Source organism: Panicum virgatum, chromosome 9N, assembly GCF_016808335.1.
Source record: "Panicum virgatum strain AP13 chromosome 9N, P.virgatum_v5, whole genome shotgun sequence".
Classification (NCBI taxonomy): domain Eukaryota; kingdom Viridiplantae; phylum Streptophyta; class Magnoliopsida; order Poales; family Poaceae; genus Panicum; species Panicum virgatum.
Window position 1 is genome coordinate 25,600,029 of NC_053153.1, and position 22,522 is coordinate 25,622,550.

At 44.9% G+C, this 22,522-nt stretch overlaps 1 protein-coding gene across 1 annotated transcript; it reads left to right on the top strand.

The window, feature by feature from the left end:
- The first annotated feature begins 21,497 nt into the window (after positions 1–21,497).
- LOC120689658 (putative glycine-rich cell wall structural protein 1) lies at positions 21,498–22,286 on the top strand. Its single transcript, XM_039972020.1, has one exon. It carries the CDS (start codon positions 21,545–21,547, stop codon positions 22,121–22,123), a length of 579 nt encoding a protein of 192 aa, XP_039827954.1. The 5' UTR covers positions 21,498–21,544; the 3' UTR covers positions 22,124–22,286.
- The last annotated feature ends 236 nt before the right edge of the window (positions 22,287–22,522 follow it).

Genomic DNA, 22,522 nt, shown 5'->3' on the forward strand with positions numbered 1-22,522 from the left:
ATCCCCCTCTACCCTCCCTACCCAACCTCCCCCTCTATCATGTCTGTGATTTTTATCCTATAATTATTTTTCCTCTTGTTAAGTGAGAAGAGGTAGAAATATCCTTCCCGCAAAAATGGAAGAACCAATAGGTCAGCCCACACGAGTACGCGAAAGCAAATTTGGCCGTTGATGACGATGATTGGGTCTGCATTGTAGCGCAAAGCCTAATCTCTATTTAAGCTCATCTGAAATGCGGAGTGGGCTTTCCTAGCCTGTTCCGTTAACTCCGGGCTGGCCCAACCGAGAGCTACGGATTTCGCCTGCAAACTCGCGGGCCTATCCCTGATTTGGGTTGTGAATTAGCAGGCGGATGTCGGCGGCAACGCGCTTTGGTCGTCTTCCCAAATCCCAACTCCAAGAACCAAGCTGCACGGACGACGAGCAAGCAGACGGGAAAAAGAAAAAAAAGCTGTGTCCTGTGATCCTGTCCATGTTTTTTTTGAAGGAAGTGATCCTGTCCATGTTCAGCACGCATGCATGGACGAGATCAAGGCTGACTTCCCAACTCGGATCGGAAGTTTAGTAGTTTACTCTACTGCTGCAAGTCGATCTGCAGTTGCATTGCGGTTGGTAATGGACTAGAGTTCTAACGCTTTCTTCACAATTCGACTTAATTTTTAATATTTTTAATTCAAAATTGTAAAATAAAACCCAACTATTTGTGTCCGGCTCTTAAATTATCTAGACAAAAAAATTAAAATGCTTTACTATCCCTACATGCACCACGAGTTGTTTCTTTTCATTGATCAGTCATCTAAGCTTAGCTAGCAGGTGCCTACGGTTTCCTCTCGTTACTTGTATACTAACTATATCCTAGTCGCCGCACACGCAGTGGATGTGGAACTGGTCAGACGGGCCTTAGGTCTCCTCCAATAAGAGACGATATCGCCAGCTGAAACATTATTTTAGTTGATAAATAGTATGAAAACCTTCTCGCTAGCGGCCTGTTAATCGCCTAGCTCGCACGTTCCTCAACGTCTCTGCCTCTCACACACACAACTCCTTAAATGCTGCCTACTCGTGTATGCGGTCTCTCTCCTCCACGTCTGCCGACGACTTCGACAGTAGCAAAAACTTTTGGAATTTCGGTAATGTCGCACTTTCATTTATATTTAGTAATTATTACCCAATTATGGATTAATTAGGTTCAAAAGATTTGTCTCGCAAATTACAGACAAACAGTATAATTAGTTATTTTGTTTAGTTACATTTAATACTTCATGCATGCGTTCAAAGATTCGATGTGATGGAGTATCTTGCAATGTTTTTGAATTTTTTATACAACTAAACAAAGGCTTATTGGAGGAGGCCTTATTGAAGAAGGCGTGGCTAGCTGGCTATACTAATACTAGGACCAGGATCGGAGTAGGCGATCGCAGTACAGTTTTCGAGGTCAACTCCGTTTAATTTACTTATTAAATTACATGCATGATCTGCTCGATCGGAGTCGGAAACGGCAGCCGTTTAATTTCCCGGCTGTCTTGCTACAGCCAAGTGCTAATTCAGGATTATATATACGAATGTCTACTGCTCGAACCTCGAGGTCGTCTGTTCTTCAATGCCACCGCCGGAACGGCTGTGTGAATGATAGGTGCATTCCAGTGGCTGTGTCGATCGATTTCCAAACATGGGGATTATTGTATGTACTCAGCCGCGCGCGCGGCGCGCTCAACTGCTCAAGAACTGGATCTGGCTCTAGTAGTTTTTTTTTTTGATAGGAGCTCTAGTAGTCCTGCTATTAGAGATTCCAACTGGGGAGCAGGTTACGCCGTTGCATGTTCTAATACAATTAATGGTGGTGGTCATAGTGGTGGTAGTGCCGGTGGACAAGGTGAAGGTGGTGGAGGCGTGGATCTTTTTTTTTGAAAAGCCAAGCTGGCAAGCTTTATTCATTCGATAACAAAGTTACATCATTTGCTAACAAAGTTACATCATTTGCTAATAGAGCTGTAATAAAACTTGGTTGAGAGTCAACCCAAATACAAGAATTTCTATCATCTAAAGCCTGCCTAGCTAGCTCGTGTGCTACTTGATTTGCTTCCCTATTACAATGCTCAATATTAGATAACGGGATATCCTTCCAGAGATCATAGCAAACCTCCAAAATCGGCGCCGACGCTGTGGCTGTGAAGCCTCCGTTGTTCATAATACCAACAACTTCTTGGCAATCCGAATGTAACAAGAATCTGGAGCAGCCGATTTGGTTTGCCAAGCACAATCCTTCTTTGAGGGCATAGGATTCCGCCATGGTTGCATCCAACACCGAGGGTAAGAAGCTCATGGAGGCAGCAATGAATCCTCCACTTGAGTCTCTAATAACAACTCCGGTGCTTCCCCTTCCATCAACAAAACTCGCATCAACATTAATCATGAGTTTACCTTCAGGAGGTTTCATCCATCCTTTACGAATGCTCACAACCTTGTCGAATGCTCTCATATAGTTACTTGTTAAAGCCCCGATTGACATAGCTGATCGACCTGGGTTTTGAACTGACTCGCCATGAACATAACTCCTTCTTTCCCACCAGATATACCAACACCCGGTTAGGATCAGTTCTGCCAAACCAACATTGTTAAGCCTTGTCACTTTTCTTCTATCATTTATCACCTTTGCAACCATTTGCTGACCCGATCTGTCACCAGCTCCTAATGCTTGAACCCGTTGCGTAACTCCCAGCTGGTTCCAAATAATGCTTGCCCGGTCACAGCAAAACAGCATATGTCTCAAATCTTCCTTCATTGATGGGCACAAAGGACAATTTGCATCTTCAGAGATATGCCGGTTATAAAGTATGCTTTTGCATGGAACAAAACCTTTGAGGACCCTCCAAGCAAAGATTTTAATTTTACCCGGTACCGCAAGTTTCCAAAGTCTCTTCCAGACATTACTTAGATCAGCATCATCATCAAACTGCGAAGACCACTGGCAATGGTAGGCAGATTTAACTGAGAATAGACCCGAACGATTAAAGTGCCAAGCAACGACATCCTCACGTCCTGGAGATATAGGTATTTGTAGTATCTTCTGAACATCCGCCGGGCATAGGACTGATCTCAACAAATCCTCATCCCAATTACCATCAACAGGGTTTATTAGCTCAGCCACCGTAGTAAGCAAACACCGGCCTCTAGGTGTTTGGATTTTTAAATCTTCGCTGCCTGGAATCCAACTATCAGACCATATATTTATTTGGGAACCATCACCAACTCTCCATATATAACCTTTTTTTAAAGCATTCTAGTCCTGCCAAGATACTTTGCCAAGTAAAAGAACAACCTGACTTTGGTTTTGCATTCAGTAGCCGACCATCTGGAAAATATTTTGCTCTGAGAACTCTTGCACAAAGCGAATCAGGTTCTACCAGCAGCCGCCAAACTTGCTTTGCCAACAAAGCCAAATTGAAGCTATGCATATCCCTGAACCCCATTCCTCCCTTTTCTTTTGGTTTACAGAGTTTCCACCATTCTTACCAATGCATTCTTCTCCCGTCATTGTCGTCGCCCCACCAGAACTGCGAGATTGCATCCATTATTCCTTTACATATATTTTTAGGAATTTTAAATACCATCATCGCATATACCGGCATTGCTTGAGCAATTGACTTGATCAAAACTTCCTTTCCCCCCATACTCAATAATTTCTCCTGCCATCCTGAAATTCTTGCTCGTACCCTGTCAATGAGATGCCGAAAACATTCACTTCTATCAACACCAATCAAAGCAGGTAGTCCCAGGTATTTATCTGTCAAAGATTCCGTCATTATATTCATTATCTCACAGACCTCAGTTTTCATCTCAACTGCTGTGTTCTCCGAGAAATAAATACTAGATTTTGCTTCACTCAACATCTATCCTGAATTTGCACAATACTTGTTTAAAATTCCTTTTACACAATTTGCGTTCCTTTGATCAGCTTTCATTAGAAGGAGAGAGTCATCAGCAAACAGCAAATGAGAAACTTGAGGTGCAGCACGACATACTGAGACTCCCTCTAGCTCTCCTCTCTCCTCAGCTCCTTTCAACATGGCCGAAAGACCTTCAGCCACTAATAGGAAGAGGTATGGAGACAATGGATCACCTTGCCTCAAACCTCTACTGGGTACAAACTCTTCAGTCTCCGAGCCATTGAATCTAACTCTGTATGTGACCGAAGAAACACATGCCATGATCAACTCTATCCAACGAGGGTCAAACCCCAGTTTCAACATAATTTGTTTTAGGAATAGCCACTCCACCCTATTATAAGCTTTATGCATGTCAAGTTTGATTGCACACAAACCTGCTTTTCCTTTTTTCCTTTTTATAGCATGCATACATTCATATGCCAAAAGAATATTATCCGTTATCATCCTACCTGGAACAAAAGCACTTTGATGCACGCTGATGATTTCCGGTAGGATGTTCCTTAATCTATTTGCCAGCATTTTTGATATCACTTTGTAAACAACATTGCAAAGGCTTATCAGGCGAAATTGTGATACCTTTTCTGGAGTCTTCACCTTTGGTATAAGAATGATAGTGGTATTATTCCAGCCCTCAGGGATCACCCGTGTGTTCACAGCATGTAACACCTCTTTAACCAAATCTTCTCCCAACATACTCCAGAATCTTTTGTAGAAAATAGCATGTAATCCATCTGGACCCGGGGCTTTTAGATCCCCAATACTGAATAGCGCTTTCTTTACTTCCTCAAGCGTAAATGGAGATAGCAACTGCTCATTCATAGTTTGTGATATCTTCGTTTGCACATCCACAAACACTATTTCATCTACCTCCTTCACTTCTGCAGAAAACAGATTATCAAAATAACTTTTGATGACCTGCTTCATATCATTTATATTCTCATGTCTGGCTCCCTGCTCATCTACTAGTGACTTAATGGCATTTCTTCTCTTGCGGCTAGTAGCATAATGTTGGAAGAAATTAGTATTGCGGTCCCCGTGCTTGAGCCAATTCAGTCTAGCCCGCTGGATCCAAACTAATTCCTCCTGTTCCATCAGTAACTCAATGCTCAAAAGAAGTTCTTTTTGAGCAGCCATGTTATCATCAGTCATAGGGCCCCTTCTTCTCTTTTCTAATTCATGCTTTAACCTCTTCAATCTATGAACCGGCCCTTTTAGCACCTCTCGGTCCCAGACATGAAGCTCCTCGTGAACAACTTTTGCCTTGTTCATCAAACCTGAACCCCCCTCCGTAGCACAAGCGTGCGCCCATGCTGTAGAGACTATCTCTTGGACAGTTTCCTCTTTCAACCATCTCGCCTCAAACCTTTTTTGTTTCACCACTGCTCCCCTATATAGACACCCCGATGCTTCTGTGTCTACGATCAAGGGTCTATGATCAGATTTCAATTTTTTGCCATTTTCCAAACCCGCACCCGGAAATAGAATATTCCATTGGGTATTGGTGACTCCACGATCCAATCGTTCCCTCACCTTCCCCCTCTGCCATGTAAATTTGTCACCTGTAAATCCCATATCCGAAAGCTCACAATCAATTAGAGCATCATGGAAAGCCTGCATGAAACGTTGGGGGCGTTCACGACCTCCCTCCTTCTCATGGCTGTATAGAATTTCATTGAAGTCACCCAAGGCAATCCATGGTTTATCAGTTACTCCCTTCAGCCCTCGCATTACCATCCACGTTTTCTCTTTTTCCTCCCACTTTGGTTCACCGTACACTCCCGTCAACCTCCATTCCACTTCTCCTTGAACCAAGACATCAATGTAATTTTCTGTGACACCTTGTTCAACAATCTGAACCTCGTTTTTCCACAACAGCAGCATACCCCCACTGCGACCATCACTTTCAAAGATGATGAGATGATCACAGCCCAACTTCCTCCTCACTTTTTCTGCCTTAGCTTTTGCCAAATGCGTTTCAGATAGGAAAAACACATCCGGTTGTACACACCTCTGGAGATCCAGAAGTGCGCGGACTGCCCGGGCACTAGCGAGGCCCTGGCAGTTCCATGCTAATATTTTCATTGCTCCCGGTCGCCCTCCTCGAAGGAGAGCGCCGATCTAATAGAGTTTTTTTGGATCACCTTCCATTTTCTCCGCACTACTCACCCTTGGCCTCTTCTTATCTTGTTCTTTCAAGGGGCTGATCGCATTATCTTTCTGGTGCTCCAGGAGACTAACTTGCAAAGCTACTCTCCTTGAATCTTCTCCAGCTGGAGCGTCATTTTTCTTAGTTTGTGTCTCATGCAACACTACTTCATTCCCCATTGGAGTATCCATATTCTCTAAATCCTCCACTCTCACTTCCCCCCTACCACCGCTTCGATCACGCCAACTCCCACCGCCCTCTGAATTCTCCCAATTCATTTCATCATCATTTTTCCACTCACCTCTTCCAAAACCTCTTCCTCTCCCCCTTCCTCTCCCCCTCCCCCTCATGCCACGATCTTCTTTCGTCGGCATTGATGGTGAAAAGGGTACACGCAGCCAATCTCCCTAGGCCCAGCTCTCCTTAGAGTGAGTACCATCTCCGCACTCGGTGACCTCATGCCCCAAGCAGCCACAGAAGAAACAAAACATTGGCAGCTTTTCATATTGTACTAGGCACTTCTTACTCTCCTTTAGCACAATTGGGATCACACGCACTAGAGGCTTCTTCAGATCAAGCTAAACCCTTGCACGTAGGTACGGCGTAGCGTTTATCTTCCCATCATTAACCACTACAGAAACTAGATCATCCACCTTTTTTGCCACCTTCTCTGCTAACTCCTTCTTCTTCATCAGCACTTCCGGGACCCCTTGGATCCGTGTCCACACTGGAATACTATCCAGTTTGTATGATTTGACGTCAGAATAGCCATCATACTCTTCCAGAACCACCGCCGATCCCCTGAAGATCCATGGCCTTCCCTCCATTACCCTCGTCCAATCTCCCAAGCAATGGAATTGCACTAGGAAAAGATTCGGAACCTCTAGAGGTTTGAAAGTAATCTCCTTTGCTGCCGCCCATGCGTTCCTCATCGCATTGTACAGCGCTGCATGACTATAGGGTTTAGTCGTGTGAACCCTAAAGATTGCAATCCACCTGATCTCCTTCACTAGTTCCTCGAAATCTTCAGAGAAATCGAGTTCCTCCTCCTCCTCGCCTTGTAGCTTCATCTCCTCCAAGTGTTTCTCTAGTCCCCACGCACCACCTTCTTCCTTCGTAGCCGCCACCTTCTCCTTCTCTTTATCATCCATGCCGAGCATCAAGAGACACCCTGGTTCCTCGCGCACAGACGAGAGGAACGAGGATGGACAGATCCTGGGGAGATCACGATGATCTCACCGTGTTTTTGGTGGACTCCGGCGTCGCCGCCAGAGGATAGCGAAACCCTAGGTATGTAGGGGAAAAACTACGGGACGCGGATCCCGTTTGGTGCATTGCGGTTGGTAATGGACTAGAGTTCTAATGCTTTCTTCACAATCCAACTTAATTTTTAATATTTTTAATTCAAAATTGTAAAATAAAACCCAGCTATTAGTGTCCGGCTCTTAAATTATCTAGACAAAAAAATTAAAATGCTTTACTATCCCTACATGCACCACGAGTTGTTTCTTTTCATTGATCAGTTATCTAAGCTTAGCTAGCAGGTGCCTACGGTTTCCTCTCGTTACTTGTATAACTATATCCTAGTCGCCGCACACGCAGTAGATGTGGAACTGGTCAGAAGGGCCTTAGGTCTCCTCCAATAAGAGACGATATCGCCAGCTGAAACATTATTTTAGTTGATAAATAGTATGAAAACCTTCTCGCTAGCGGCCTGTTAATCGCCTAGCTCGAACGTTCCTCAACGTCTCTGCCTCTCACACACACAACTCCTTAAAGGCTGCCTACTCGTGTATGCGGTCTCTCTCCTCCACGTCTGTCGACGACTTCGACAGTTGCAAAATTTTGGAATTTTGTTACTGTAACACTTTCATTTATATTTAGTAATTATTATCCAATTATGGATTAATTAGGTTCAAAAGATTCGTCTCGCAAATTATAGACAAACTGTATAATTAGTTATTTTGTTTAGTTACATTTAGTACTTTATACATGCGTTCAAATATTCGATGTGATGGAATATCTTATAATGTTTTTGAATTTTTGATACAACTAAACAAAGGCTTATTGGAGGAGGCCTTATTGAAGAAGGCGTGGCTAGCTGGCTATACTAATACTAGGACCAGGATCGGAGTAGGCGATCGCACAGTTTTCGAGGTCAACTCCGTTTAATTTACTTATTAAATTACATGCATGATCTGCTCGATCGGAGTCGGAAACGGCAGCCGTTTAATTTCCCGGCTGTCTTGCTACTGCCAAGTGCTAATTCAGGATTATATATACGAATGTCTACTGCTCGAACCTCGAGGTCGTCTGTTCTTCAATGCCACCGCCGGAACGGCTGTGTGAATGATAGGTGCATTCCAGTGGCTGTGTCGATGGATTTCCAAACATGGGGATTGTATGTACTCAGCCGCGCGCGCGGCGCGCTCAACTGCTCAAGAACTGGATCTGGCTCTAGTAGTTTTTTTTTATAGGAGCTCTAGTAGTCCTGCTATTAGAGATTCCAACTGGGGAGCAGGTTACGCCGTTGCATGTTCTAATACAATTAATGGTGGTGGTCATAGTGGTGGTAGTGCCGGTGGACAAGGTGAAGGTGGTGGAGGCGTGGATCTTATCAAAGTAGAGCGATGCTCATCCCTAATTCGTCTATTTTAAAATAAATGGTTGCCTAATATACACTAAGGTTCTGCATAGGGATCGTTTGGGTACTGCCTGGGGTGGTAAAGGCCCTCAAATTTTAATCTATAAATCTAAGAGCCAGGGTTTTTAAATCTAGCTCTTATCTTGAGTAAAATATATAAGGGTCACGTTGCAATGTGAAGAGAATGCTAGGGCCATATGATCCGTTACCATCCCTAGTACTGACATGGTCTACAATTATACGGTTTTGTTTTTGCGGGTAACCAATGCGACACTTTAGCTTATAATTTTTATTGAAATATACAATTTTGAATAACAATAAATATATTATAATGTGTTTTCTATGATCAATTTAGTATCATCAACCATGCATTGTCAGTCTATGTCGGTATTTACCGCCAAGCCTGCTCAGAGATACCCTTAGCGGTAGGGTTGTAGGTAGGGATCGACTACTCTAGAACTCGATGGTGCAAGAAACACAAAGATTTAGACAGGTCCGGACCGCGAGTTGTGTAATACCCTATGTCCTGTGTGGTTGTTTATATTGCCTTAGGTGTTGATGCCTTTTGAGGGGGTCCCTGCCTGCCCTTATATATCGGGGGGACAGGGTTACATGAAAAGTTCTAGCCGAGTACAGTTGGAGTCTTACTACAATAGAGTCGGGTAGTTTCATTGTACTGCAGCTAGTTTCACGCCTATAAGGGTAGTTGCAAGAGAGGTAAGGTATATCTATGAGCTATCTATTACTCTAGAACATTCTATGCCTATAAGCAGTCCCGCTGCCCTGGGTCTGACAAGCCCCCGAGATCTTCGTAGTCGAGTTCTGTAGGCGTCGAGTACATGGCAGGGCGTCTTCAAGTACTTCAAGTAGTCAAAACATTCTTCTGATTGCTTCTGGGCCTTCCTTCAGGTACGTCGAATAGTTCCCCAAGTACTTGCGGTTGCTCAAGGCTGTGAGGTGCTCAAGCCCCGAAATCTTGATCATATATGGTGCGCGAAGTACTCGCGCTCCATATGGAGTAGCCCCTGAGCCTTAGGTGGAATCGTAGAATCAGGCTGAGGGTCAATTCAATCTTTTCCTTGTCTTATTTTCCAAAAAATTTGAAAAATGAATCTCTGATGCACATATCTCGCAGCCCTCTGAGCCTTGAATTTTAAATCTTTCAATTTAGATTTAAGGATCCAAAACTGGTGGCAAACGATCATATCCCAATTTTTCAAAAACTGCTCGGAATAGACAATAATCGTTGGTCTTCCAAATATTCACAGAATTGCCATTCAGACCCTTACTAACTCATGCAGTAACTTTTAGGGTTTTTTTACCCCTTGGATTCCCGGCCGCCGCCATTTTTAGATTCAAACTCCCCAAGCTTTTACCTTCTCAGTTCACCTTCCACTAGCCCCTCTCATAGCCCCCGAGCCAAGATTACTGCTCGTGACATTGAGATGACTCCCAAAAAGAACAAGTCCAAGCTTGATATCGAGGAGGTTGCTGATCCCTCCACAGGCTGGCGAAAGAGCAAAATGCCCGAAACTAGAGACTATGGAGCCGCTCCAGAGTCAAGCAGTGATTCAGTGGCGTGCAGTTGAAGGAGAAGATTATCCTTTCGAAGGTACTTTCGAAACCGTTATATTCCGCGATTTCGTGGAACACAGTCTTGCAATGCCTATTTCTGAATTCTTCCATGCTCTTCTTCACTTCTAGGGAATCCAATTGCATCATCTGACCCCACAGTCTATCTTGCATCTTCCCATATTCATCCATTTTTGTGAAGCATTCCTTGGCATCCTCCCTTATTTCCATCTTTTCCGGCATTTCTTCATCCTTGTACCCATTCCGAATGCTAGCAAGCCTGTCGTCGTCGGTGGATGTGAATTAGTACTCCGTCCTGAGACCCGAGACGAGTACTTATCTTATAAACCAGCTGGTAAAGGAGTCGAGTGGAAAAGTTTCCGGTTTCATGTCGGGAACTTTGAATCTCCACTTCCTGAAAGAACCCCTGGCGCCCCCAAGTCCAAACATGTTGGTCAACTACTGGACCTAGTGGCGGCCAAGTAACATGCCTTCTTGATGCTGTTGCAACGTCGAAGAAGAAAGGAATTACTGGAACCATGTGGTGTTTTCCTTTGTGAGCCGTCGGATTCAACCTCTGCAGCGTCGAAAGCAACCTGCCTTCAGATATGAAGGCATGAATGATCCTACCAGGTTTACTTCGGAGGCGATGACTCGTGCTGAGGTAGTGAGAAGATGCTGCAAAGTACTCAATCACTTTGACGAGGCCATAATCCTTCCAGCACTCTTCTCGGCAGTCAATCCACCCGAGAATACTTGGGTAACTGTCAATAAACATCCTCGAGTACTTGTAAATAAGCCTTTTGCTAATCTTATGAAACCTCTTTTTTGCAGAAGAATTATAAGATGTGGTACTGCATGCCTCCATCTTCAGATGATGCCACCCATTCTGGTGGAGATAATAAGCGTAAGGCGGCTCCTGGATCACTATTGCGGAGGAAAGCATACCGACCCGACAGTGGCCAGTAAGAATCTTACTTTCTCCATTAGACCCAATTTAGCCTCTGCTACCTTGTTCTAACTTTGGCTTTTTAGAATTCAATACCTTCCTGAGCATGAGAAGGCTCGAGTTCAAGGTTTCCGGAATTGGATGTAGAATGACCTAGAGTCAACTACTCGATCAGCCCCCGAATCACCAATAATTGGGCTGATCGAGAGCTCTGCTGCTGCTGGGGCATGTCAAGAAGCAGGCACCTCTGGGACATCAAAAGAGTCAACTCCCGAAATAACCGAACCTTCACCCTCTGTGGCTACTGGAGAGACCGCTATTGCTACTGCTAGTACTGGTGACGGTGAGGCTGAGGGATCAAGGAATCCTACTGTTCGAGTAGTACCTTTCCAGTCACTTCCTCAGTCTGCCCATGAGGAGTTGGGAAAGGAACTCTGTGATGATCCACTGCTGACTGTGGAAAATGTGATGAAGCTTGCAGATTATATGCAATGGAGCTTCAAATGCACCAAGGTAAGTCTTCTGCTGTCTTCTCTTTGCCGATGTCAAGTGATTTATGGTGTCTGACATATCATCTGTTGTGCATGTAGGATGTTGCTAATCGATCCTTCTTAAAGTCTCAGGCTTTGATCAGACCGTAGACAATTAGAACACATTGACTCAGAAGAATGCTGAGATTGCAAAGCATCTTGATGAAGCTCTCGCTGCACGGAACAAGCTTTATGAAGCTAACCGTGAGCACACATGAGAACTTTACAAGATGAAATAATAGATTAAGATCCTTGAAGAAGAAAAATCCAAGCTTCAAGAACAACTCCAAGCTGCTCAGTCTTGTAAGTACTTGAACTCCGCTTGATAGTATTTCACTAATAATTGAATAATTACTGAAATATCCTTATATCAGGTCCTTCGAGCGATCAAGCTCGACTGGTAGCTGCAGCTCAAGTTATTATGGACATGTTAGATTCTGAAGGAGAGGCATCGAGTAGTAAATCTCTAGTCGAGCGCTTAGAGGAATTTCCCAAAAAGATTTTCGACTTCATGGCGGCAACCTCCAAGAATTACCTCACACATATGCTTGGGATTGTAAAGTCTTGCTGGCCTCAGCATAACTTAGCTCCCATAGCCAAGGGAATAGCCGTTGATTGCACTGAAGAGAAATTCCAGGGCTATTGTAAAGAAACAGAAGTGATTGCTGAGGAGATCTTAAAGAACGTGGCAGAGTGATCTGCTTGTAATAGGTCTTGTGATCTTGTAAAGACTTGTCTTTGTATATGTTGCTTTATCCTGTTGGTGCGTCTTCAGAAGCTTGGTCTGATACCGTAGGATAAGTGACCGATATACAGACTACTCGAGCGAGCGAGTAGAGTGTTTCCATGGAGTAACCTCCGTAGTTTATCAGTTAGGATGAATCCCGTCGGATTATCCAGATAGAAAAACTGTGTAGAGATATCCGTAATCTACTCGAGTGAGCGAGTAGAGTGTCTATCATGTAGACTGGAGTAACTATTAAGATTGACCAGTTAGGATGAACCCCGTTGGGTTACCCCAGTAGGATAAATTTTAATAGTATCCAAAACATACTCGAGCAAGCGAGTAGTTTTGCCTTTTACACAAGGCTGGAGTGATCTTTGTAGTTGACCTGTTAGGGTGAAGCCCGTTGAGTTACCCAAGTTGGACAAACTAATAAAGGTATACATAGACCTTCTCGAGCCAGCGAGTAGGTTGTGTCCTATGCTAAGGACAGGGATGTGCCCTGTATAGTTATCATGTTCGGATGAACCTTGATGGGTTACCCCAATGGAAAAACTGTGTAGGCTATCCGAATTGGGTTATCCAGGTCGGTATGAATCTGAAAGGATTACCCTGGTTGGAAAAACCCTTTAAGAAGTAGTTGGTCTTGATGCTGCCAGTTTGATAGCTGCCTTTAATTTAGTTGAAAATTGATAGAAACTGTTGCTATGTTAAAGAGATCAACTGACACCATCATACAACTTTGAATCAAGGATAAAACCTGCGCAAGTGCTCGACATTCCAGGAATTGGGTACCTCATTACCATCAGCATCAGTGATTCTGTAAGATCCAGGTCTCGTAACTTTAGACACAATGAAAGGTCCCTCACATCTAGAATTTAACTTGTGTAGTCTTGATTAATCTTGAATTCGTCGTAGGACTAGATCTACTATGTTGAAAGATCTTTGCTGGACTGGGTCAAAGTATTGATCCTGACTTCTTCAACTGAGTCCAACTCAAGTTGTCGAGCTTCATTTGCTTCTCCTTCCTGATAGGCTTCTATTCTTGGAGATTTCCACATGATATCTGCGGGTAGTATAGCCTCTGATCCATAGGTGAGGAAGAAGGGAGATTGTCCAATTGCTTTACTAGGCTGCGTTCGCAGCCCCCAGACCACATGGGGTAGTTCTTGAATCCACTTGCCACCCTTCTTAGAGTTGGTGTCATAGAGTCTCTTTTTCAAGCCATCGAGTACCAAGCCATTGATGCGTTCCACTTGACCATTTGCTCTAGGATGAGCCACTGAGGCATATTTGACCTCTATGCAAGAGTTCTAACAGAAATCCCAAAAAGACTGTGAGGTAAAGTTAGAACACAGATCTATAATAATGGTGTGGGGGAAACCAAACCGATGTATGATGTCAGAGATGAAATCCACTACTCTATCTGCTGAGATCTTGACAATGGGCTTGTACTCGATCCACTTGGTAAACTCGTCAACTGCTACCAACACATGGTTGAATCCTCTTAGAGCTACTGTTAAGGGTCCGATCATGTCCAGACTCCAGCAAGCAAATGGCCATGATGGAGGGATTGTGATCAAGTTATGTGCTAGGACATGAGTCTTCTTGCAAAAGAATTGACAACCAGGGCATCTTCTGATGAGGTCTTCTACGTCTGATATGGCAGTTGGCCAGAAGAAACATGATCTGTAAGCCTTGCCGACTAGTGTCCTTAACGCAGCATGATTGCCGTAGACTCCTTCGTGTGTTTCCCTGAGGATATCCTTGCCTTCTTCGAGGGTAACACACTTCATAAGGATGCCGGAGGCAGAGCGCTTATATAGGTTGTCGCCGATGAGAATGAAACCTTTGCTTTGCCTGATGACGAGCGTTGCTTCAGCGCTTTTAGCTTTGACATGTGGTGGAAGCTTGAATTCCCTGATGAAGTCGATGAACTGAATCCGCCAATCTTCTTTGATCATCAACACTTCCCTGACTATGGTCGGGGCCTCCGCATCAGTAGTTTGTTGACTATGCACCTTGACTGATGGATGATGTAGTTCATGAACAACGACTCCAGGTGGAATAGCTGCTCGAGTAGATCCAAGCTTGGACAGGACATCGGCTCCCACATTGTTGTCACGGTCTACGTGGTGGATTTCCAATCCTGAGAACTTGTTCTCGAGCTTTCTGATTTCTTCAATGTATGCATCCATTGTGTCCTCGTTGATGTCCCACTCTTTATTGACTTGCTGAACGACGAGTAGAGAGTCGCCGTAGACAAGTACTCGCTTGATGCCTAGAGACACTGCTAGGCGAAGCCCATGTAGTAGCGCCTCGTACTCTGCTTCATTGTTGGAGACTTTAAACATGATTTGGAACACATACTTGAGTCGCTCTCCTTTGGGTGAGATGAATAGAACTCCCGCACTGCCTCCGTCGAGCTTTAGTGAGCCATCAAAGTATATTACCCAGTGCTCTGGAACGTTGTGAGGTGCTGGGATTTGATTTTCACGCCATTCAGCTAAGAAATCGACTAGTGCTTACGACTTGATTGCTGTTCTTGGCTTGAACTGAATTTCCAAGACCCCCAGTTTGACTGCCCACTTTGAAATTCTTCCAGTGGCATCCCGATTGTGGAGTATATTCGCCAATGGGAAGTCAATGATAACTGAGATCATGTACTCGTCGAAGTAGTGTCGAAGCTTCCTGGAGGTGATTAGAATTTCATAGAGAATTTTCTGAATAGACGGGTATCTAACCTTTGATTCAGAGAGTACTTCACTGATGAAGTAGACTGGTCTCTGAACACCATAGGCGTGGCCTTCCTCCGGGCATTCGACTACTATCGCAGTACTGACTACATGAGTAGTCGCAGCGATGTAGAGGAGTAATTCCTCCCCTGGTAGTGGAGCTGTAAGAATCGGCGGTGACTGGAGATGATGCTTGAGGTTCTCGAATGCTTCCGTGGCTTCTGTAGTCCACTCGAATTTGTCTTGTCATTTGAGGAGCTTGAAGAAGGGTAAGCCCCGTTCACCAAGTCTGGACAAAAACCAATTCAAGGCTGCCATGCAGCCTGTCACTTTCTGGACGTCCTTGATGGTGGCTGGAGCATCCATGGCCATGATGGCATTGATCTTCTCTGGATTTGCTTCGATTCCCCAGTGATTGACGATGAATCCGAGTAGCTTTCCAGAGGGTACACCAAAGACACATTTTGTTGGGTTGAGTTTCCAAAGAAACTTTCAGAGGCTGTTGAAGGTTTCTTCCAGGTCTGCTATGAATTGATCCTGGGTCTTGGTCTTGATAATGATGTCATCTACATAGGCTTCAACGTTGCGATGTAACTGATTGGCGAAGCACAGCTATATCGCGCGCTGTTAGGTGGCACCAGCATTTTTCAACCCAAAAGACATGGTCTTGTAGGCGTATGCCCCATACGGGGTGATGAATTCCGTCTTGATTTGGTCTTCTTCATTCAGGGCAATCTGGTGATAGCCTGAATAGCAGTCGAGGAAGGATAGTAGGACACATCCTGCTGTTGAGTCGATTACTTGATCGATGCGTCGTATCCCGAAAGGATCCTTTGGGCAATGCTTGTTCAGATCAGTGTAATCGACGCACATCCTCTAGACGAGTACAGGGTTGGCCAGCCACTCAGGATGATAGACCTCTTTGATGAACCCTGCTACGAGTAGTTTCGCTAGCTCCTTCTTGATGGCTTCTCGCTTGTCCGGGGAAAAATGTCGTAGCCGTTGCTTCTTTTGTGTGGCTTTGGGGTCAACTTTTAGTGCGTGCTCAGTCAACTCCTTGGGCACCCCTATCATATCCGCTGGTTTCCATGCGAATACGTCTTTGTTGTCCCTAAGGAAGTTGATGAGCTCGAGTTCCTATTTGTTGCCCAAGCTCGCTCCGATGATAGCGGTTTTGGAGTCATCTCCCTCTTGTAGCTGGATGGTCTTGGTGCCCACGTCACCAGTTAGTTTTACCGATGACTGGCTTGGATTCTTGGAGGGCATTGAGTCCTTGTTGAGTGAGAGTTCCTTGGCGGCGGCGAGAATTTCGCTGACAGAACTAGGAACTCGAATAGTAGAGGCATGGTCTATCGCCTCCTTGTCGCACTCAAAGGACTTGAGGAGGTCCCCTCGTAGAGAAAGGACTCCTGTATTGCCTGGCATCTTGAGAAGTAGGTAGGGTATTTCTTGTCATCTTCATCTTCTTTGTTCTACTTCTTCTTGGGTGTGTCTAGTAGCGTAGACTGGATAGACTTGCATATGATCGAGCACTCGAACATCGAGTGGTTGCTCTTGGGGTGGATTGGGCACCTCTTGTTGTGGAGGATCTTGTCGAACTGATCCTGCGGCTTCTCAGTCTTTTTACCACGCGGAGTGTGATCCATGGTGCCGACAGTATCATCAGGCTTGCTCTTACGCATGGGATCCCGCTGGTTACTGGGCCCTCCACGATCATTGTTGCGCTTCCCATTGTTGTCGTTGTGATGGCGTGGGAAGCGGCTGCGCTCTTGTTCTTCTTCGTCTGCAAATCGTTGCATCATGTCGCGCAGCTCCACCACCGTCTTGGGGCGGTTACGCCCAAAATCATGATTGAGTGATTGGATAGTAATGTCGTTGTGGAAGTAGTCTATGACGTCATCATCGGCGACATTGGCGATGGTGGCTCTTGTGTCGAAGAAACACTTAACGTAGGATCTAATAGTTTCGCCTTGCTCCTGCTTGCACATTGCAAGAGCGTGTCGAGTAGCTACTCGATGTAGAGATCCTTGGAAGTTGTCGATGAAGACCTTCTAGAGATCCTCCCACGAGTGTATGGACTCGCGCGTCAAGCTCCCCAGCCAAGTAAGAGGTGCGGGCTCCAGAGCCATCGGGAAGTAGAGGACCTTGGTGTAGGTGTCACCTCCTGCAACATTGATAGCGGTCGAGTATAAACAGAACCATTGAGCAGGGTCTTGCTTACCATCATACTTCTGGATGTTTGTGGGTTTGAAATCTTTTGGGTACTCGACGTTGTCGAAGATGCTATTGAGGGCCGGAAAGCGATCGGAGTTGTCTGCAAGATGCGCTCGGTGTCTTGCATTGATGATGTCCCGTGCATCCATCCTGGAATTGGCTACTTCTTCGAAGTTGCAACCGCGATTGTTGTTGCGGTTCGGTTGTGGTCCTGGAGCTTGGATTGCTGGTGGTGGTCCACCCCTAGGGTGATGATTGCTTGCGACTTCCTGCTCCTCTTTGTTTCTTTGGTTTTGCTGCTGTGATTGACGATGATGGCCTCCCGGAGTGCGGCTTGCTTGAGGTATTACTGTTGCAGTGGCCCTTGATCGGGTGCCATGAAGCGAGGACAAGGGATTTTGTCTTTTGAGTTGTTCCACAGCATGGCGGGTAAGGTGTATGACGCGCTCCATTTGCTGATTTTGTGGCATCTGCATGAGGCACATAGTTGCTTCTGTCATCGCGGCGAAGGGAGTGGTGAAAATTGGATCCGCAGTATTATTGAACTCCTGGTTGAGATTGTGCGGGGGAAGGCGAGCACGCTCAGCAACTCGGGCCCTGCATTCTCCCTTGCGTTGATTTCTTGCTCTGCGGGCTGTGCGAGTAGCTTCACTTTCATCTTGCGGGGCATCTTTGGTCAGATTATCCTCTGAAATTTGATCCGCAGTTTCATTAGGGTCGTGCTGGCTGGAGGCACACTCGTGTTGCTAGTTGATCACAGAGAACAAGCATTCTGGAGTTTAGTTCTCAAGGTCTAATCCGTAATCGACTAGTTCAGTACCCCCGGATCTGGTTTCCCGTTCAGGTGTAAGGGGGGGGGGGGCACCATGTTGGAATGATAGATCATCGATGCTGGCGACTTCTCGAAGGTTGTCAAGTAGTTCTGCAAGTGAGTAATCCTGGCAAGACTGGAGTTGAAACCTTGCCAGCACATCGGTGATGAAATCCAAGCTATCATAGGATGACTCGTTTGGGTCTGAGTATACGTCGAAAACGGGTGCCTCCCGACTAGCGATGGCTGAGAGTTCTCGACGGCTGAGGTTTGATCCAAGCTATTTTCATAGATGGATTCAATCATCTGTTGGTAAGTAGATGATGCGTTGCGCAACCCGTAGATGGGTTGAGCAAGGAGAGTCTCAATCTGAGTAGAGTTCGGTTTGAGATCAATCTGGGTCCTAGTAGAACCCGAGTTCTCTTCGAGTTTTAGCTCGATCTCCTTTGTGAGGTCGGGAAGCAGCATGACGCCGTGATTATCTGATCTGGCGAGTTTGTTGCCGTTTTCCGACGAGATTGCCTCCAGCGTGGTGGGGTTGGCTAGGTGGCTGTCAAAGCCGCCCAAGCCATTGGCGATGCAAACCCACGAGCCGAAGACGAAGGTGGCGCCTTGAGGAAACGCCATGGTGCTGAAAGCGAAGGTGGCCATCGAATTCGCCGATGAACTCGCCGAATCCCCAACCTGGTGCGCCAGCTGTCGGTGTTTACCGCCAAGCCTGCTCAGGGATACCCTTAGCAGTAGGGTTGTAGGTAGCAATCGACTGCTCTGGAACTCGATGGTGCAAGGAACACAAAGATTTAGACAGGTTCGGGCCGCGAGTTGCGTAAATACCCTACATTATGTGTGGTTGTTTGTATTGCCTTAGGTGTTGATGCCTTTTGAGGGGGTCCTAGCAAAGTACAGTTGGAGTCTTATTACAGCATGGTCGGGTAGTTTCCTTGTACTGTAACTAGTTCTACACCAATTCGGATAGTTACAAGAGAGGTAAGGTACATCCATGAGCTATCCCTTACTCTAAAAAATTCTATGACTATAAGCAGTCCCGCTGCCCCGGGTCTGACAGTCTATGTAGCTTTTCATATACTGATGGGCCAATGTAAGAAATGTGGACAATATATAATCTTAACTCGATAACATTTGGTATCATGTTCTTCCTAGCATATTGTGAAATTTAAGATATTTTATTAATGCTTATTTTAGGATTTTAATATCAAGGAATTAATTTAGAAATCAATTGTTCTAAGTTTAATATGAAATTATTGCTTGTTGCTATCGAGTATGATTTTTTAGTTAACCATTATTTTCTAGTAGAATATATTTATAATATCTGACAAATATATGAGAATACGAAGGTACTTTTCGAGATAAATGCACATGGATAATTACTAGGTTTCCAAAGTAATATTTCAAAAGCTATTGTTTGTCAAAATTTTAAAATTTTTACTGAACTATGGTGAAAGCATAGTGATGTGTCTTGAGGGAGCAATTGATATTTCAAATATGCACTAACCTCAGAAGCTCCAAGCAAGTCAGATTACAAGGGCCTACATCGATCAGTCCCATTTGGACTGCATGACTGGCATATTAGGGAGGCAATATTCAGCTCAAGGCTGGTGAAGCAGATGTAACTGTTAGATGCGACGGCGAAGAAATGATGAAAACAGCAAGATCAAACCACATGAGACACGAGGATTTAACGTGAAAAACCTCTCCAATGCGAAGGGAAAAAACCACGGGCGCCAGCCAACAAATCTTCACTATATCGGGGTGAATGTTTACAACGCCTAGCGGCGGCTTACAAGAGGAATTACACCACGAGGAGCAAACCCTAAAGGGTATATGAACCGTACGCCCGCCCCAAGCCTCCCGGGGACGGGCCTCCGCTATGCTCCGTCGAAAGTCGGCCTTTTCTTGTGCAATGAATTTGGATCACAATATAACAGTAACCAATGGGTGTTCTACGAGTTGAAAAAAAAACAAGTAAACTCGTCACATATATAGAAATAAAGGCTGCTCCGAATTGCCTTCTCAAAGCTTGGTCATCGATCCATTTCTAGCACACATGAATCAAGAGGTCCATTTGAGCAGGATACTCGCTAGTAAAATCTTGCTTCACATTGACGGAGGATAGGAGGTACATAAGGCCACAATATATAATGGACCATGCATGGCCCCTTCTATATATTTGCGAATTCATCAAGCCTTGCTTAAATCTTGATAACCTGCTTAGATTGCTGCTGGTGGCCTTCCCTGGGATTTTCCCAATAAGCTCTGCCACTGTTCCTTCAAAAAAGAAGAAGATAGACATACATTAACATTCCAACACTCAGTTCTTGTACCCTATCTTGGAAGACCTACTCCAAATTTCAGTATCATACCAAATTATGAATACTAATGATTCAGGACCAGGCCGTGTTACTGATGTTTCGTGATCAGTTCAAATTAAGCATAAAGAAGATTTGCAATATGGAAATCCATGAGAGTGCTACGTTTGCAGAAGTGCTCAGCAAAACCATTATTATTCCATCATTTTGTGTCTGTGGTATATTTTTCCTATATACATTTTCAGATATATCTTCCTAGCCATTTAACACAAAATTCGCAGTCATTTGCACGCATCGGGTTCCTACGTCAAGTCTCTGGCCCGGTAGAGGTGTGCTTGGTTTGGTTGCCACTTGCTACAAGCCTATGACTCACGCACGTACAATGTCGAAGTCAATTACGAGTACGTCGAGGTCGCTTCTGCAATGTCAAACCAGCTCGCAGAATTGTTCCAGTGATCAGTGGATGCTGGTGCCGGTTCCTGAACACGCATTTAAGACGTACATATCCAAAGTCAATCAAGTTAAGTTCCTTGAATTATGATCTCATCTCTAGTTTTTTGCCCTCATGGCGACGCCGTTCAGAATATAATACAGTGTCTGGATCGAACTCTTTCGCTGAAGCTTCATCAGTTTAGAGATGCATGGGACTCAGTCAACACTACTTCTTGATTGAAATAAAGCTAAACATATATAACATCAAGCACTTCTGTAAGTTCTTGATCATTGAATTAAAGCTAATAACATATAGTCAAATCAACACTTTTTTTTCACTTATATACTCTCCACTTGATCGCCTAGCTAATGAACTTGTTGACTCTATATCTATCACCAACGTGCTAGCTATTGAGATAATGAACCAATGCGTGTCTGGGGCACTATAAATACCCATGCAAGCTAGCTTGCTCTCAGCATTCATCACATCTCATACTATTAAGCTCACGCAAAATGGCAGGCACTAAACTGGCAGCCCTAGGTTTCATTGTCCTCTTGAGTATGGGGTTAGCTAATGCGACAAGGGTGGCTAGGTACTCTAGTGCAGGAGGAACTGGTACGGGCGAGGGTGGTGGTGGTGGATATGTGAGTGGCGCTGGCTCTGGGTCCGGTAGTGGTGCTGGGGCCGGTGAGAGTAGTTCTAGTGGAGTGTCCGCAACTGCAGGAGGTGGAGGCGGAGGTGGCGGTATTAGCAACAATGGCGGCTTTGGGTCTGGTGGTGGATCTGGCTCAGGTTCAGGCTCTAGCCAGTACACTGAAGGCTCATACTATGGGTATGGTGGGTATTCTAACGCTGGTGGTAATGGAGGTGGTGGTGGCGGAGGACAAGCGGGAGGTTACCCTGGGTCTAGCGGTCAAGGTGGTGGCAGTGGAACCGGCTCTGGCTCTAGCGAAGCTGGAACATACTGGTATGGACCAAGTTACGCAAATGCAAATGCCAATGGCAACGGTGAAGGAAAAGGCACTACTCAGAATGGTGGCAGTGGCGGTGGTCAAGGTGGTGGAACTGGCTATGGTAATGCAAACCCTTAGAAGTTCCACCTTCGAAAAGATGGAGCCCAACCTATGTTTTTTTTTCAAATGTTGTTGCATTAGAATTTTCCTTGCTTTCTTTTATTTGTATCGCAATGTGTGTGCTAGGTTGTGTTTAATCAAGCAATAAAGGGCTCCGTCATTGTTCAAGTGAACACAAAAATATGTATGTTAGCACATACTGTGTGGCTGGTGTTTGAGACTATGCTATTATCACTCTCTACCTGTATGGGTTTTTTCTGAAGTAATCCGAGTAGTTCTTCGAGAATACATAAAGTTTCATTGCCACATATATTACATGAAACGATAGGGTTCCATCTATATTTACTAGGAAACCAATTGATGAAACAGATAAAGTAAGGGAGTCACCCACTGACACATGGGAGAGGGGTGTGTGCC

Excerpts from the sequence above, each read along its gene's own strand:
- LOC120689658 (XM_039972020.1), top strand. The coding sequence starts at position 21,545 with ATGGCAGGCACTAAACTGGCAGCCCTAGGTTTCATTGTCCTCTTGAGT.